The 15,162-nt window shown below is 41.6% G+C and overlaps 1 protein-coding gene across 1 annotated transcript in view; it reads right to left on the reverse strand.

The window, feature by feature from the left end:
- Positions 1–2,104: 2,104 nt before the first annotated feature.
- Positions 2,105–15,162, reverse strand: part of cntn2 (contactin 2) — a 194,174-nt gene continuing 181,116 nt past the window's right edge. The window contains exons 21-22 of the mRNA XM_060910961.1: positions 2,381–2,549; positions 2,105–2,217 (exon numbers count right to left, since the gene is read on the reverse strand). Of these exons, the coding sequence (XP_060766944.1) occupies positions 2,105–2,217; positions 2,381–2,549 (282 nt within the window). The remainder of the gene's footprint in view (positions 2,218–2,380; positions 2,550–15,162) is intronic.

A 15,162-nucleotide genomic window follows, 5' to 3' on the forward strand; every position in this document is an offset into this window, starting at 1 on the left:
AGAATGCAACTTTAACAAAATGCAGATAATCTGCAGTAATTCGATGTATACGTCTGTTCCATTTTCCATGGTGTCTTCTTTTAATACTATGCAATACTTTATTAGAGCCAGTAATAAGGGTCCAATAGCTGACTGATCTGGTACAGTGTCTTGCAAATGTATTCATCCCCCTTGGTGTTTGTCCTGTTTTGTCACATTACAAGCTGGAATTAAAATGGATATTTTGGGGTTAGTTCCATTTGATTTACACAACATGCCTACTACTTTAAAGGGTTTTTTTTTAATTGTGACACAAACAATAATTAAGAAAACAACACCCCCCCCCCCCCCCCCCCCGAAATCTGGAGTACTCACCCCCCCAAAAAAAAACAAACAAACAATAAATTTAAAATTTAAAAAGTCAATACTTTGTAAAGCCACCTTTTGCTGTAATTATAGCTGCAAGTTTCTTGGGGTACTATCTTAGCATATCTAGCCACTGGGATTTTTGCCCATTCCTCAAGGCAAAACTGCTCCAACTCCTTCAAGTCAGATGGGTTGTGTTGGTGTACAGTAATTTTCAAGTTATGCCCCAGATTCTCAATTGGATTGAGGTCTGGGCTTTGATTAGGCCATTGCAAGACATTTAAATGTTTCCCTTTAAACCACTCCAGTGTAGCTTTAGCAGTATATTTTGGGTCATTGTCGTGTTGGAATTTGAACCTTTGTCCTAATCTCAAACCTCTGGCCAACTCAAACAGGTTTTCCTCCAAAATTACCTTGTATTTAGTGCCATCCATATTTCCTTCAGTCCTGACCAGCTTTCCTGTCCCTGCAGATGAAAAACATCCCCACAGCATGATGCTGCCGCCACCATGCTTCACTGTAAGAATGGTGTTCTCAGGGTGATGGGAAGTGTTGGGTTTGCACCACACATGGCATTTCCCATGATGGCCAAAAAGATCAATTTTAATCTAATCTGACCAGAGAATCTTCTTCCATGTGTTTGGGGAGTCTGCCACATGCTGTTGGGCAAACTCCAAATGTGCTTTCTTATTTTTTTTCCTTTCAACAATGGCTTTTTTCTAGCCATGCTTCCAAAGCCCCGCTCTGTGGAGTGTATGGCTTAAAGCAGTCCTAAGAACAGATACTCCCATCTCCGTTGTGGATCTTTGCAGCTCCTTCAGTGTTATATTTGGTGTCTTTGTTGCATCTCTGATTAATGCCCTCCTTGCCCGGTCTGTGAGTTTTGGTGGGCAGCCTCCTCTTGTCAGGTTTGTAGTGGTGCCATATTCTTTCCATTTTGCTGTAATGGATTTAATGGTGCTCTGTAGGATATTCAAAGTTTGGGATTTTTTTATAACACAACCCTGATCTATACTTCTCCACAACTTTGTCTCTGACCTGTTTGGAGTGCTCCTTGGTTTTTGTATTGCTTGCTTTGTTGCAGGGTCAGGGTCCTTCCAGAACAGGTTGATTTACACAGACATCATGTGGCAGATCATGTGACACTTTGAATGCACACAGGTGGCTCTTAATCAAATAATTATGTGACTTATGAAGTTAATTGTTTGAACCAGCTCTTATTTAGGGGTTTCATATGAAAGGGAATTAATACCTATGCACACTCCAGATATCTGTTTTTTAATCTTAATTATTGTTTGTGTCACAATAAAGAAAAACTATTTGCACTTTTAAAGTGATAGGCATATTGTGTAAATCAAATGGTGCTAACCCCCCAATAATCCACTTTAATTCCAGCTTGTAATGCAACAAAACAGGACAAACACCAAGGATGATTAATACTTTTGCAAGACATTGTATAATGATGACTAAAATTGAAAACCCAGTACCAGATGATATGTCACTGACCAATCCCAAGTAATCAAGAAATGTACAGATGTTTCCCACAAGGCAAGGTTTACAACACAAGTTGTTCTTGTTAAAATATTTTTATACAAAAGAGTAAAACAAATGCAGTTTGTCATATTTATTACTAAAACCCCAGGCAACTTCCCCAACCTCCCTAATCAGAGACCCCACTACCTAAAGTCACACAGCACTTGGGGAGTTATCAGCCAATATCTGTTGGGTTTTACTGGTAAAGGAGCTTTGCACTGGCCGATCACAGCATCAATAATCCAGTCACAACAAGAATCATAGCATGCCAAAGCCAAAATAATGTGCTGAAGGATCTGAGGATTCCCACACTGTTTTTCTGAACCATCATCCCAGTTCCTGAAAAACAAGCAAAAACAAAATTAGGTTCTTATCTCTCTCATTAACAAATTTCTTGAGAAATCCAGAAACTATGATTAAATATTGCATCCTTTTAAAGATTTGCTGCTTAAAACTACTGAGCATTTCCATTCTGTTATTCTGTTAATGATAGTTAACATACCGGAATCTCGAGACACTATGATTTCATGAGCTGCCCCATCACCTCCCTCTCCCCAAGATCGGATTTCCAGGACCATATAGCCATTATCTTTGGGTAGTGGAAGATTGACTGATGTCTTGCCTTTGTTTAAGACCTTTAGAGCTGACTGTCCCTCATGCTTGTATAGGACCTATAAAAAAAGGAGGGGGGTATAAACAGGTTGATTAATTGATATCTTCTCATCCAAGTGTCCTGTACCTTTTAACCAGCTGGTCTAATTGCAACCATTAAACAAAATATGTTAAGATTACAACAAGAGTTTTTTGGGAAAGACAAACTAGAAGTGTTTGTGTATGCTATGTTAAATATTTAAAATCATCACCAGACCAAGGGAGTTTGGGAGCAAGTAATCATTGGTGTTAATGCAAGTTCATTGGGAAAACTACTGCAGTGGTATACCACAGTAAATTAAGTGGAGGCAGACCACTCTCTTGATATTGCAAGTCAAAAGTGATGCAATAAAAGAGAACAAAGGCCCTGTCCACACGGCAACGGATTCAGGTGAATCCGATACAATTGTTTATCGTTTCGGCCTGGCGTCCACACGGCACCGGCGTTTTGGGTGCCCCAAAACGCAATCTTTTGAGAACGGGTTCCAGAGTGGAAAGATCTGGCAACGTTGCCGTTGCGAAGTCGTCTGGATGAGTAGAACGGATTTGTTTACGATGACGTCACAACCACATGACTGTCAGTGCTTCACGCCGGGTAGAAGTGTAACGAACTCGATGCGAGTTGTCAACAAATCCTTTAACTTGGTTCATGAAATGCGCTTACAAAATATTTTCACTGTGAATATTTATTGTGTAATGGTGCAAAGTGAGACAGAGAGAGAGAGAGAGAGAGAATAGCCCTTAGGGCAGAGTCAATCCCGCCAGCAAAAATAGCGAAAAAAAGGAGCGATCTCACCTCTTCAGATGTTGGTTTAAGTCCTACAATACATTCCTCAAAAAGGGCGTAGAAGAACAAATTAATCCATCAACGTGTAGCATTCAATTTATTCCGGACCATTAAAGACGCCGCCTTCCGCGTAGAATCATACGTCATCCTCGCCGCCATATTGGATGGGTCAAAGCGGAGAATAAAGATGCCTCATTCATGTGCTGCGTTTAACTGTACCAACAGGTTTGCCGTCCAAACGAGATCACATGGGATTACCTTTCACAGGTGAGACTGGAAAAATACTTTTCATTGTATTTGGTCATTATAATGTAATTTTACGAACAGATTTTTCTGACTTTGTGGCTAATATGAAGTCTCGTGCATAATGGTTTCTGCACATGCATCCTTACTTCTTCTATTGTTCTGGTGTCTCCGAAGGGACCGTCTTACAGCGCCCCTAGAGGTGTGGCATGTGTATTGCATTGTTTTCAGCAAGCGTTGCGTTGCCATATGGACCTGATATTTTACTGATCGTTGCCCATGTGGACGCGATATTTAAAAAAAAAACATCTCGTTGCCGTTGTCGTGTGGATGTAGCTAAAGAGAAGAGAATGAAGATTGAAACACTATGGAGCATCAGGTGCCAGTAATTAGGGGTGTAAACCACATGCATCGACACATTACAATATGATTTTGATTCTTAAGGCAACGATTCAATATTTGAGGATACCACTGAAGCTACTACAATACAGTGAGATTAGACTTAGTAGCCTCTGATTAATATTTGACCAACTTTGGTCAGAAACAAGGGTAGGCCAACTGTTAATTTGTGGATGAGGATGATGATGTATAGAAGGACTATTCTAAATTAAACATTTTAAAACCATCACCAGGCCAAGAGAGTTTGGGAGCAAGTAAACATTGGTGTTAGTGCAATGTACATAATGTGCATATGAGGAAATCACACTGCTAGCCTATTAAATTACAGGTGCATCTCAAACAATTTGAAAATTGTGAAAAAGTTCATTTTTTTTGTAATTTAATTCAAAAAGACAAGCTTTCATATCTTCTATATTCATTACATGTAATCAAAATATATTTCAAGCCTTTGTTTTAATTTGGATGATTATATCTTATGATTATGCCTCATGAAAATCAGAAATCCAGTATCTCAAATTATTAGAATATTTCCTAAGATCAATCAAAAAAAAAAAAGGATATACAATACAGAAATGTCCAACTTCTGAAAAGTATGTTAATTTATAAACTCAAAACTTGGTTGAGGCTCATTTACTATAAATTACTGCATCAATGCAGCATGGCATGGAGGCAATCAGCCTGTGGTACTGCTGAGGTGTTACTGAAGCCCAGGTTGCTTTGATAGTGTCCTTCAGCTCATCTATATTTTTGGGTTGGGTGTTTTTCATCTTCCTTTTGACAATACCCCATAGGTTCTCCATAGGTTCAGGTCAGGCGAGTTGGCTGGCCAATCAAGAACACTAATATCATGGTCAGCACACCATTTGGTAATCGTTTTGGCACTGTGGGCAGGTGCTAAGTCCTGCTGGAAAAGGAAATTGGCATCTCCATAAAGCTTGTCAGCAGATGGAAGCATGAAGTGCTCTGAAATCCCTTTGTAGATGGTTGTGTTGACTTTGGACTTAATAAAACACAGCGGACCAACACCAGCAGATTACATGGCACCCCAAATCATCACAGACTGTGGAAACTTCACACTGGACTTCAAACACCTTGGATTCTGTGCCTCTCCACTCTTCCTCCAGACTCTAGGACCTTGATTTCCAAATAAAATGCAAAATTTACTTTCATCTTAAAAGAGGACTTTGGACCACTGAACAACAGTCCAGTTTTTTTCTCCTTAGCCCAGGTAAACCAGTTCTGACATTATCTCTGGTTCAGGAGTAACTTAATATTAGGCATACGACAGCTGTAGCCTCTTTGCTGAAGATGTCTGTGCATGGTGGCCCTTAATGCACTGACACCAGCTTCAGTCCACTCCTTGTGAAGCTCTCCCAGGTTACTGAATCAACTTTTCTTGAAATCCTCTCAAAGCTGTGGTCATCCCTATTGCTTGTGCACCTTTTCCAGCCAGCCTTTTCAGCAATGACCTTCTGTGGCTTACCATCCTTGTGGAGGGTGTCAATGATCATCTTCTGGACAACTGTCAAGTCACCAGTCTCCCCCATCATTGTGGTTGCATGTATTGAACTAGACCAAGAGATACATGGTATTTATACTGTTTGAATAGTAATTTACTCAAACTCAAAATTAAATATTTTAATATTTTGAGATTTTTTTTTTTGCACTGTAGGCCATGATTATCAAAATTAAAATAGAAAAATGCTTGAAATACTCTAGTTTACATGTAATGAGTGTAGAATATATTACATTTTCAATTTCTTAAATAATGATGGAAAATATTTAACTTTTTCACAATATTCAAATTTTCTGAGATGCATCTGTATAGACACATCAGTTAAAAAATATAACTGATTTTAACACACCATTTGTCTGTTCTTTTTTGATAATAATCAATTTATAGTCAATTATAATCTTTAATAATTAATGTATGGTTGTTGTCTCAATTCTTTAATCCATGGATCCAAATCACCTAATTGTTCCACCCCTCCTAGTTATAGATTAGATTAGATTAGATTAGATTAGATTAGATTAGATTAGATTCACTTTATTCATCCCAGATCAGGGAAATTCACGTGTTACAGTAGCAAGAAAATGTCAAACAGATAACAAATAAAACTGAAATAAAAATTAGACAAACGAAAGATTAAATACAAAGGGCTATTTGCATTATCTACTGTGAAAAAGTATAGAAAAATTGCCTTATTGAGAGGCTCAGAAAAATTGCACATTACAGGTAGACTCTGTATATATACACACATATATACATAAATAATATATACAGTGGTGCTTGAAAGTTTGTGAACCCTTTAGAATTTTCTATATTTCTGCATAAATATGACCTAAAACATCATCAGATTTTCACACAAGTCCTAAAAGTAGAGAAAGAGAACCCAGTTAAACAAATGAGACAAAAATATTATACTTGGTCATTTATTTATTGAAGAAAATGATCCAATATTACATATCTGTGAGTGGCAAAAGTATGTGAACCTTTGCTTTCAGTATCTGGTGTGACCCCCTTGTGCAGCGATAACTGCAACTAAACGTTTCCGGTAACTGTTGATCAGTCCTGCATACCGGCTTGGAGGAATTTTAGCCCATTCCTCCATACAGAACAGCTTCAACTCTGGGATGTTGGTGGGTTTCCTCACATGAACTACTCACTTCAGGTCCTTCCACAGCATTTCGATTGGATTAAGGTCAGGACTTTGACTTGGCCATTCCAAAACATTAACTTTATTCTTCTTTAACCATTCTTTGGTAGAACGACTTGTGTGCTTAGGGTCGTTGTCTTGCTGCATGACCCACCTTCTCTTGAGATTCAGTTCATGGACAGATGTCCTGACATTTTCCTTTAGAATTTGCTGGTATAATTCAGAATTCATTGTTCCATCAATGATGGCAAGCCGTCCTGGCCCAGATGCAGCAAAACAGGCCCAAACCATGATACTACCACCACCATATTTCACAGATGGGATAAGGTTCTTATGCTGGAATGCAGTGTTTTCCTTTCTCCAAACATAACGCTTCTCATTTAAACCAAAAAGTTTGATTTTGGTCTCATCCGTCCACAAAACATTTGTTCAATAGCCTTCTGGCTTGTCCACATGATCTTTAGCAGACTGTAGACAAGCAGCAATGTTCTTTTTGGAGAGCAGTGGCTTTCTCCTTGCAGCCCTGCCATGCACACCATTGTTGTTCAGTGTTTTCCTGATGGTGGACTCATGAACATTAACATTAGCCAATGTGAGAGAGGCCTTCAGTTGCTTTGAAGTTACCCTGGGGTCCTTTGTGACCTCGCCGACTATTACACGCCTTGCTCTTGGAGTGATCTTTGTTGGTCGCCCACTCCTGGGGAGGGTAACAATGGTCTTGAGTTTCCTCCATTTGTACACAGTCTGTCTGTCTGTGGATTGGTGGAGTCCAAACTCTTTAGAGATGGTTTTGTAACGTTTTCCAGCCTGATGAGCATCAGTAACACTTTTTCTGAGGTCCTCAGAAATCTCCTTTGTTCGTGCCATGATACACTTCCACAAACATGTGTTGTGAAGATCAGATTTTGATAGATCCTTGTTCTTTAAATAAAACAGGGTGCCCACTCACACCTGATTGTCATCCCATTGATTGAAAACACCTGACTCTAATTTCACCTTCAAATTAACTGCTCATCCTAGAGGTTCACATACTTTTGTCACTTACAGATATGTAATATTGGATCATTTTCCTCAACAAATAAATGACCAAGTATAATATTTTTGTCTCATTTGTTTAACTGGGTTCTCTTTATCTACCTTTAGGACTTGTGTGAAAATCCGATGATGTTTTAGGTCATATTTATGCAGAAATATAGAAAATTCTAAAGGGTTCACAAACTTTCAAGCACCACTGTATAGGTATGCATAAAAATAGTTTAAGGCCTATATTATTGCATATAATAATTGCATCGATGAGAGATGGCAGAGGTAGTAGTGGTGAAGTAGTGCAAATATAACGACAAACAGGTTATTGGTGCTATGATACAAGTTGTGGGTGTTATACAGTCTGACAGCAGCAGGTATGAATGACCTGTGGTATCTCTCCTTCTTACACCGTGGGTGTAGCAGTCTACTACTAAAAGAGCTGCTTAAAGCCCCCACAGCCTCATGTAGGGGGTGAGAGGGGTTATCCATGATTGAGGTCAGCTTGGCTAACATCCTCCTCTCACCCACCACCTCAATGGAGTCCAGAGGACAGTCCAAGACTGAGCCAGCCCTTCTGACCAGTTTATTAAGTTTCTTCCTGTCCCTCTCTGAACTTCCACAGCCCCAGCAGACCACAGCATAGAAAATCGCTGATGCTACCAGAGTCATAAAAAGTCCTAAGCAGTGTCCTGCACACACCAAAAGACCTCAGTCTTCTCAAGAGATGGAGACGACTTTGGCCCTTCTTGTACAGGACATCTGTGTTGTTAGTCCAGTCCAGTTTGTTGTTAAGTTGAACACCCAGGTATTTGTACTCCTCCACGATCTCAATGTCCAAACCCTGGATGTTCACTGGTGCAATTTGAGGAACTGTCCTTCTGAAATCGATCACCACCTCCTTTGTCTTGCTGGCGTTGATGCGCAGGTGGTTCAGTTCGCACCAGGCGACAAAGTTGGTGATGACCTCTCTGTACTCCAGATCATCCCCCTCTGACACATGTCCAACAATGGCTGTATCATCTGAGAACTTCTGGAGGTGGCAGCTGTCCATGTTGTAGCTGAAGTCAGATGTGTAAAGTGTAAAGAGGAAAGGAGAGAGCACTGTACCCTGTGGAGCCCCTGTGCTGCAGACTACCACATCAGACACACAGTCACGGAGCCTCACATACTGCGGTCTGTTAATGAGGTAGTCGATGATCCATGCAGCTAGGTGGCAGTCAACACCAGCTCCCTCTAGCTTCCCCTTAAGCAGTGATGGCTGGATTGTGTTGAAAGCACTGGAGAAGTCAAAGAACATGATTCTCACGGTGCTCCCAGTGCCCTCCAGGTGCAAAAGTGACCGGTGTAGCAGGTAAATGACAGCATCATCCACACCAATGCCTGGTCGATATGCGAACTGCAGGGGGTCCATCTCGCTGTTCACCAGGTGTTGGAGGTGGAAGAGAACAATCCTCTCCATGATCTTCATTAGGTGAGATGTTAAAGCTACTGGCCAAAAGTGATTGAGCTCCCTGGGGTGCGCAGTCTTGGGAACTGGAACCACACATGATGATTTCCACAGAAGTGGAACTTTCTCCAGACTGAGGCTCAGGTTGAAAATGTACAGAAGAATCCCACAGAGCTGATCTGCACAGTCCTTAAGCAGTCTGGAGTTGATACCATCAGGGCCAGCAGCTTTCCTTGTCTTGATCCTCCTCAGCTCCTTCAACACCTGATCAGCTGTTATGGAGAGGCAAGGGGTGTAGCCGAGGTGTGAGTCCTGTAGAGTGAGGTCGGGGGTGGAGTGTGTGGATTGGTCTGGCAGGGATCAGAGGGGGGTGATGTGGTGTGATAACCTACTTGCAAGCCCTCTGTTAATAGTCTATTCATTTTTTTTGCCACACAATCTGACACGTATTAATAAGGCAGATGAATGGCTTGAAATGCAGGAAGAGCATTTATTGATAAAACATGGAAGTCAACATGCAAATTGTTATTCATAATCAGAGTCAAGAAACAAGTAGTAGTCAGGCAAGCCATGAACAGGATGTCAGAGGATAAAACAAAGTAAAAAAAAAATACAAATGTGAGTCAGTATCAGGAAAGCAACATCAAGATCAGTCAGCATCTTCATTTTCTGAGGAGGTTGAGAGTGTTTGGCATTGAGAAAGATATTATGATGGCCTTCTATAGGGCTTCCATTGAATCCATCATTAGATACGGCATCATAATATGGTTTGGGAACCTGTCTGTTAAACTGAAAGCTCAATTGCATACCCTTATTAAGAGAGCTGGGAAAATAATGGGCATGCCCCCTCCCACATCATTGCAAGCTTTATTTGATGAAGCAGTAAGGAGACAGGGACTGAAAATCTCAGGGAATGAGGAACATATTTTGCATGGCGAATATGAAATGCTACCCTCAGGAAGGAGATATAGGCTCCCAAACTGTAAAACAAATAGGTTCAAACTCTCAATGGTTCCTTGGTCAATTAAACTACTTAATAGTAGGTTTTAGTGTGGTGTGAGTGATAGTGTGTGTGTGGGGGGGGGATTGATGGGGGGGTAGTATTTTTAGGTTGTGGTGTAATTTTATGCAATAATTTTGTTTTATGTGTAATATTTATTATTATAATGATATCTCTCTGAGCAATGTCTGTGCTAAGTAGCTCAGGGAAATGGTTGTGTGCAATATCTATGGACTGCAATACAAGGGGCTGTCTGTTTGGGTGTGTGTGGAGGCAGATGAAGTAGGCTCTATCTATGTTTGCATGTTACTTGTTTAGTATGCTACATTTATGTTATATGTTTCTGTAAAATCACACTCTCTTGTTTGCCCAAAACAAATTTCTCTTAAGTAGAGATAATAAAGGCTCATCATCATCATCATCATCATGGGCTTGGTAACACAAGACACAATATGTTACATGTACACTTTGCAAAGTTCTGTGTGTTGTCCGAGTCCTTATATGCATGCACTGTGATTGTGCTTTGATCATGAACAGGTGAGCTTGAAAGTGGCATGCACATGAGTAGCAGTTCAAAGCATGCCAAGCATGAATGCACATGGACATGTGCAGACATGACAGACCCCCCCCCCCCCCCCCCCCAGTAGCTAAAAATGTCCTTGGTCATCTGATGCTGGACAAAATCTCCTCAGAAATACACTCTGGCTTGGGAAGTACATGGTACCAGAACATGGTCTTAGGTGGAGGTTTGTGTTCCAGATGGGTTTAGTAAGGGAGCATGGATGCAGGTGGAGGCTTGGCTTGGCACTGGGCCACAGTGGTAGGTGGAGGCTTAGATTCCTGCTAGGGCATGGGTTTAGTCAAGAACGTGGACTCTGGCATGGATTTGGAAAAAGGATTTAGACTCTGGTTTGGACTGGGACATGGACATGGGTGTGAGCATGGTCAGGGGCTCAAGCATAGACTCAGGTTCAGGCCAAGACATGGGCTTGAGCATGGGTATGGACATGAATTCAGGCTTTGACATGGGCTTAAGCATGGACATGGACTCTGGCGTCGACATAGGCATGGACTCAAGCATTGGCATTGACTCAGGCTTAGACTCTAACCTTGGCTTGGACTCAAGCATGGGCTCAGAGATGGGCATAGGTTTTAGCATGGGCATGGGACTGGTATTAGCATAGTCAAGGCTTCATGCTTAGACCTGGGCTCAGAGACAGGCATAGGCTTTGGCATTCTGGCATGAGCACATTCGGCACAGGATGAGACATAGTTGTGAATGTCAATGAGCATGTGGAGCCACTGGTATTTGGCTCTGAGAAGCTGTTATGCACTTTCAATGTCCAAGTGGCCTGTGGATGGTGAGGTGTGAGCTCATGCAATGAGACAGTCCCTGTTGTTGGTACTAGAGCCCTGCACTCCCACAGGAGTCCCACGGGACCCGTGGGACCCGACGCAAAGCAGTGCGGCGCAGGACAAATTTTGAAAGCTCATTGCAGGCGTGGGTGGGAGGGGGAGTGCACAATGCGGGAGTGGGTGGGAGAGGTGATAAGCTGCAGTCCCGCTAACTAAAAACGTGTTTAAAATAAAATTTATAAATTATTAATTTATGTCTATCATATATAATTTGTGCTGGATATTTTATTTGGCATTAATAAAAACATTTTAAGATGCCTAAATTTGCAGATGTGGTCTAATCTCGCGTACGTTTCCGATTCCTTTCCGCTCTTCCATGTTTGAGATCTCCGATCATGGCAGAAGAGCAGAGCTCCTCTAGTGAAGCTCACAGTGCTTCAGAAGTAAGTGCTGCTTTAAAAAGAGGTACATTTACCATTAAAAAGTCAAGAGTCCTGAAATCAGACATTTGGAAGTCGTTCTCACTTGTGGAATTCATTCTCACTCGTGGTTGGTTGTTTGGGAAACATACCCCTGAATGTGAGCTGTAGATATTTATGCTCAAATCCACTCAAAGTAAGGGGCGGGGCACCATCACGTGGTGTCTTTAAATTATATTAATTTCTTATAGGCCTACTTGTATTTCCTAGAATGTAAATGTGAGGAGTGACATATAAGCTATGTGCAATGTACAATATTCTTAATATCCACTGTAGATTTTGGTAGGTGTGTTGGGTATCTCTGTAAAGCCTCAGCTGTGCATGCCGCCTGGCAACGCGCACCCTCGCTACATGCGCTAGGTGAAGGATCAGTCAGTGGAGAGCTCAGCTAAGCTCAGCATGTTTAATTCCCCAAGCCAATGACAAGAACTTTCGTGAGAAATAACACGAACGTCTGCATCATGCGGGATTTGCGGGCGGGAGCGGGACAAAATATAGCAGGCATGGGCGGGAGCGGGACTGAAAATCATAATTCTTTGCGGGAGCCGGCGGGAGCGGGACTGCACAATGCGGGAGCGGGCGGGAGTGGGACTGAAAATTCTGTCCCGCGCAGACCTCTAGTTGGTACGAGCTCTGGAGTGGGAGCTGCCCTGTGGGCCTCTGGTGCTGGCTCTGGAGCGGGGGCCACTCTGTCTGTCACTGTGTTGGCCTCTGGAGCATAGGTCTCCCTGTTCACTGCTGTGTTGGCCTCTGAAGGGAGCTCTGGAGCATAGACCTCCCTATCTGCCTCTGCATCAATTTCTGGAGGGAGCTGTGGAACATAGGCCTCCCCATCTGCCTCTGTGTCGGCCTCTAGGGTATCAGCCCCCCCCAAAAAAAAAATCTCTAGGGTCTCCTCCTTCCCTAGAGCATGGAACAGGGGCATTAGCATAGAGCTGAATGACTTGGAGTCTCCAAAGCATGAATGTTTGACAGTGAGTAAATACTTGGCCCAGTGGCTTGGTTGCTCAGTGAGCCAGTATATCATACACCTTACCCAGAAGCACTTTGCAGGCTTGGGTTCCACCAGGTCCTCATAGAATAGCCTGTATTTGGAGCAAAAATTCATCTGGCAGGTAATCTACTCCATTATAGGGTGCCAGAATGTCCAGTCCTAGCTGCTGAAGAAAACATACCAAGCTAGGTTGAGGAATGGAAACCCTGGGGTGGTGTTGCACAGCATGCCTGCTCTCTTCCACTACATGCATAGTATGAGCGAAATATTCTGTCATGTATTAATGAGGTGGATGAATGGATGTAAATACAGGAAGAGCATTTATTCATAAAAGATGTTGGCAAGCACATTCAACTCTTCATGCAAAACCAGAGTCAAAAAACAAGCAGTAGTCAGACAAGGCATGAACAGGATGTCAGAGGAGAAAACAAAGGCAAAGTCAAAAAATACAAATCTGAGTCAGAACCAGGAAAGCAATATAAAGATCAAAGGCTTGGCAAAGTATGACACAGTGTACTACACATATACTTCACAAAGTTCTGTATGTTGTCCAAGTCCATATATGCATTCGCCATGATTGTGCTTTGATCACGAACAGGTGTATGGTAATTAGTCCTTATGAGATTGAGAGCAGCATGCATGTGAGTAGCAGTTCGAAGTGTGCCAAGCATGAATGCGCATGGACGCATGCAGACTTGACACAATAGGGAAAAAAAAGAATAAGAATAAGAAGAGTAAAGGCTTTATTGGCAAGCCTTTATTGACTTAAGCATACAGTGAAATTCCTCCTCTGCATTTAACCCACTGCAAAAAATTGAAAACTGAGTTAGAGGAGAAAAATTACTTAATAGGAGTGAAATTATCTTGCTGCATGGACAGATATTTTTACTTGAGAAGACATCTTAGAATAAGTTGGTTGCAATCTAGAAATAGGCTTAATAATCTCAGAATTGGTGTATTGTATTCTTCTAATAGAAAGATCATTTCAACTATTTTCAAGATATTTTCACTTGCTAAGATATAATTTTTTTTGCAGTGCCCATCTGGAGCAGTGAACACACACATGCACACACAAATGAGCAAAGAGCACACACACATACCCAGAGCAGTGGGCAGCTATGCTACAGCACCCGGGGAGCAGTTGGGGGTTAAGACACTCAAGTGCCCTTGCTCAAGGGCACTTCAGCTCAACCTCAGGCCATGGCTTCACATGTTAACCTAACTGCATGTCTTTGAACTGTGGGGGAAACCGGAGCACCTAGAGGAAACCCACACAGACACGGGGAGAACATGCAAACTCCACACAGAATAGCCCCCATCAGCTGCTGGGCTCAAACCCAGAACCTTCTTGCTGTGAGGCAACAGTGCTAACCACTACACCACTGTGCCACCCATCAGAATAGATTATTATTAGAATACTAGATTGAACTGAAATGTAACCATTAGGCCAATGTAGCATAATCTAGATTCAAATCATCCAACTCCAAAGTCAAAAATGAACATTACTCCAGGAATAAATAATGGTTTAAATTTAACCTCAGAGGCATGGAAGAGGAAATAAAGATGAAAGTAAGCTGTTGGATGGTTCTTTGTGCTCATCATCATGAATTTATATCAAGGTTTGTCCAACTGATGTAGCTGTTTTTCTTCAGTGAAGGGGTGCTTTGATATTATTTGTTTAAAAACATTTTCCCTTATTATTATTAGAACCCCGATTCCAAAAAAGTTGGGACAAAGTACAAATTGTCAATAAAAACGGAATGCAATAATTTACAAATCTCAAAAACTGATATTGTATTCACAGTAGAACATAGACAACATATCAAATGTCGAAAGTGAGACATTTTGAAATTTCATGCCAAATATTGGCTCATTTGAAATTTCATGATAGCAACACATCTCAAAAAAGTTGGGACAGGGGCAATAAGAGGCTGGAAAAGTTAAAGGTACAAAAAAGGAACAGCTGGAGGACCAAATTGCAACTCATTAGGTCAATTGGCAATAGGTCATTAACATGACTGGGTATAAAAAGAGCATCTTGGAGTGGCAGCGGCTCTCAGAAGTAAAGATGGGAAGAGGATCACCAATCCCCCTAATTCTGCGCCGACAAATAGTGGAGCAATATCAGAAAGGAGTTTGACAGTGTAAAATTGCAAAGAGTTTGAACATATCATCATCTACAGTGCATAATATCATCAAAAGATTCAGAGAATCTGGAAGAATCTCTGTGCGTAAGGGTCAAGGC

This window comes from Neoarius graeffei, chromosome 26 (genome assembly GCF_027579695.1).
Source record: "Neoarius graeffei isolate fNeoGra1 chromosome 26, fNeoGra1.pri, whole genome shotgun sequence".
In the NCBI taxonomy this organism is placed as follows: Eukaryota; Metazoa; Chordata; class Actinopteri; order Siluriformes; family Ariidae; genus Neoarius; species Neoarius graeffei.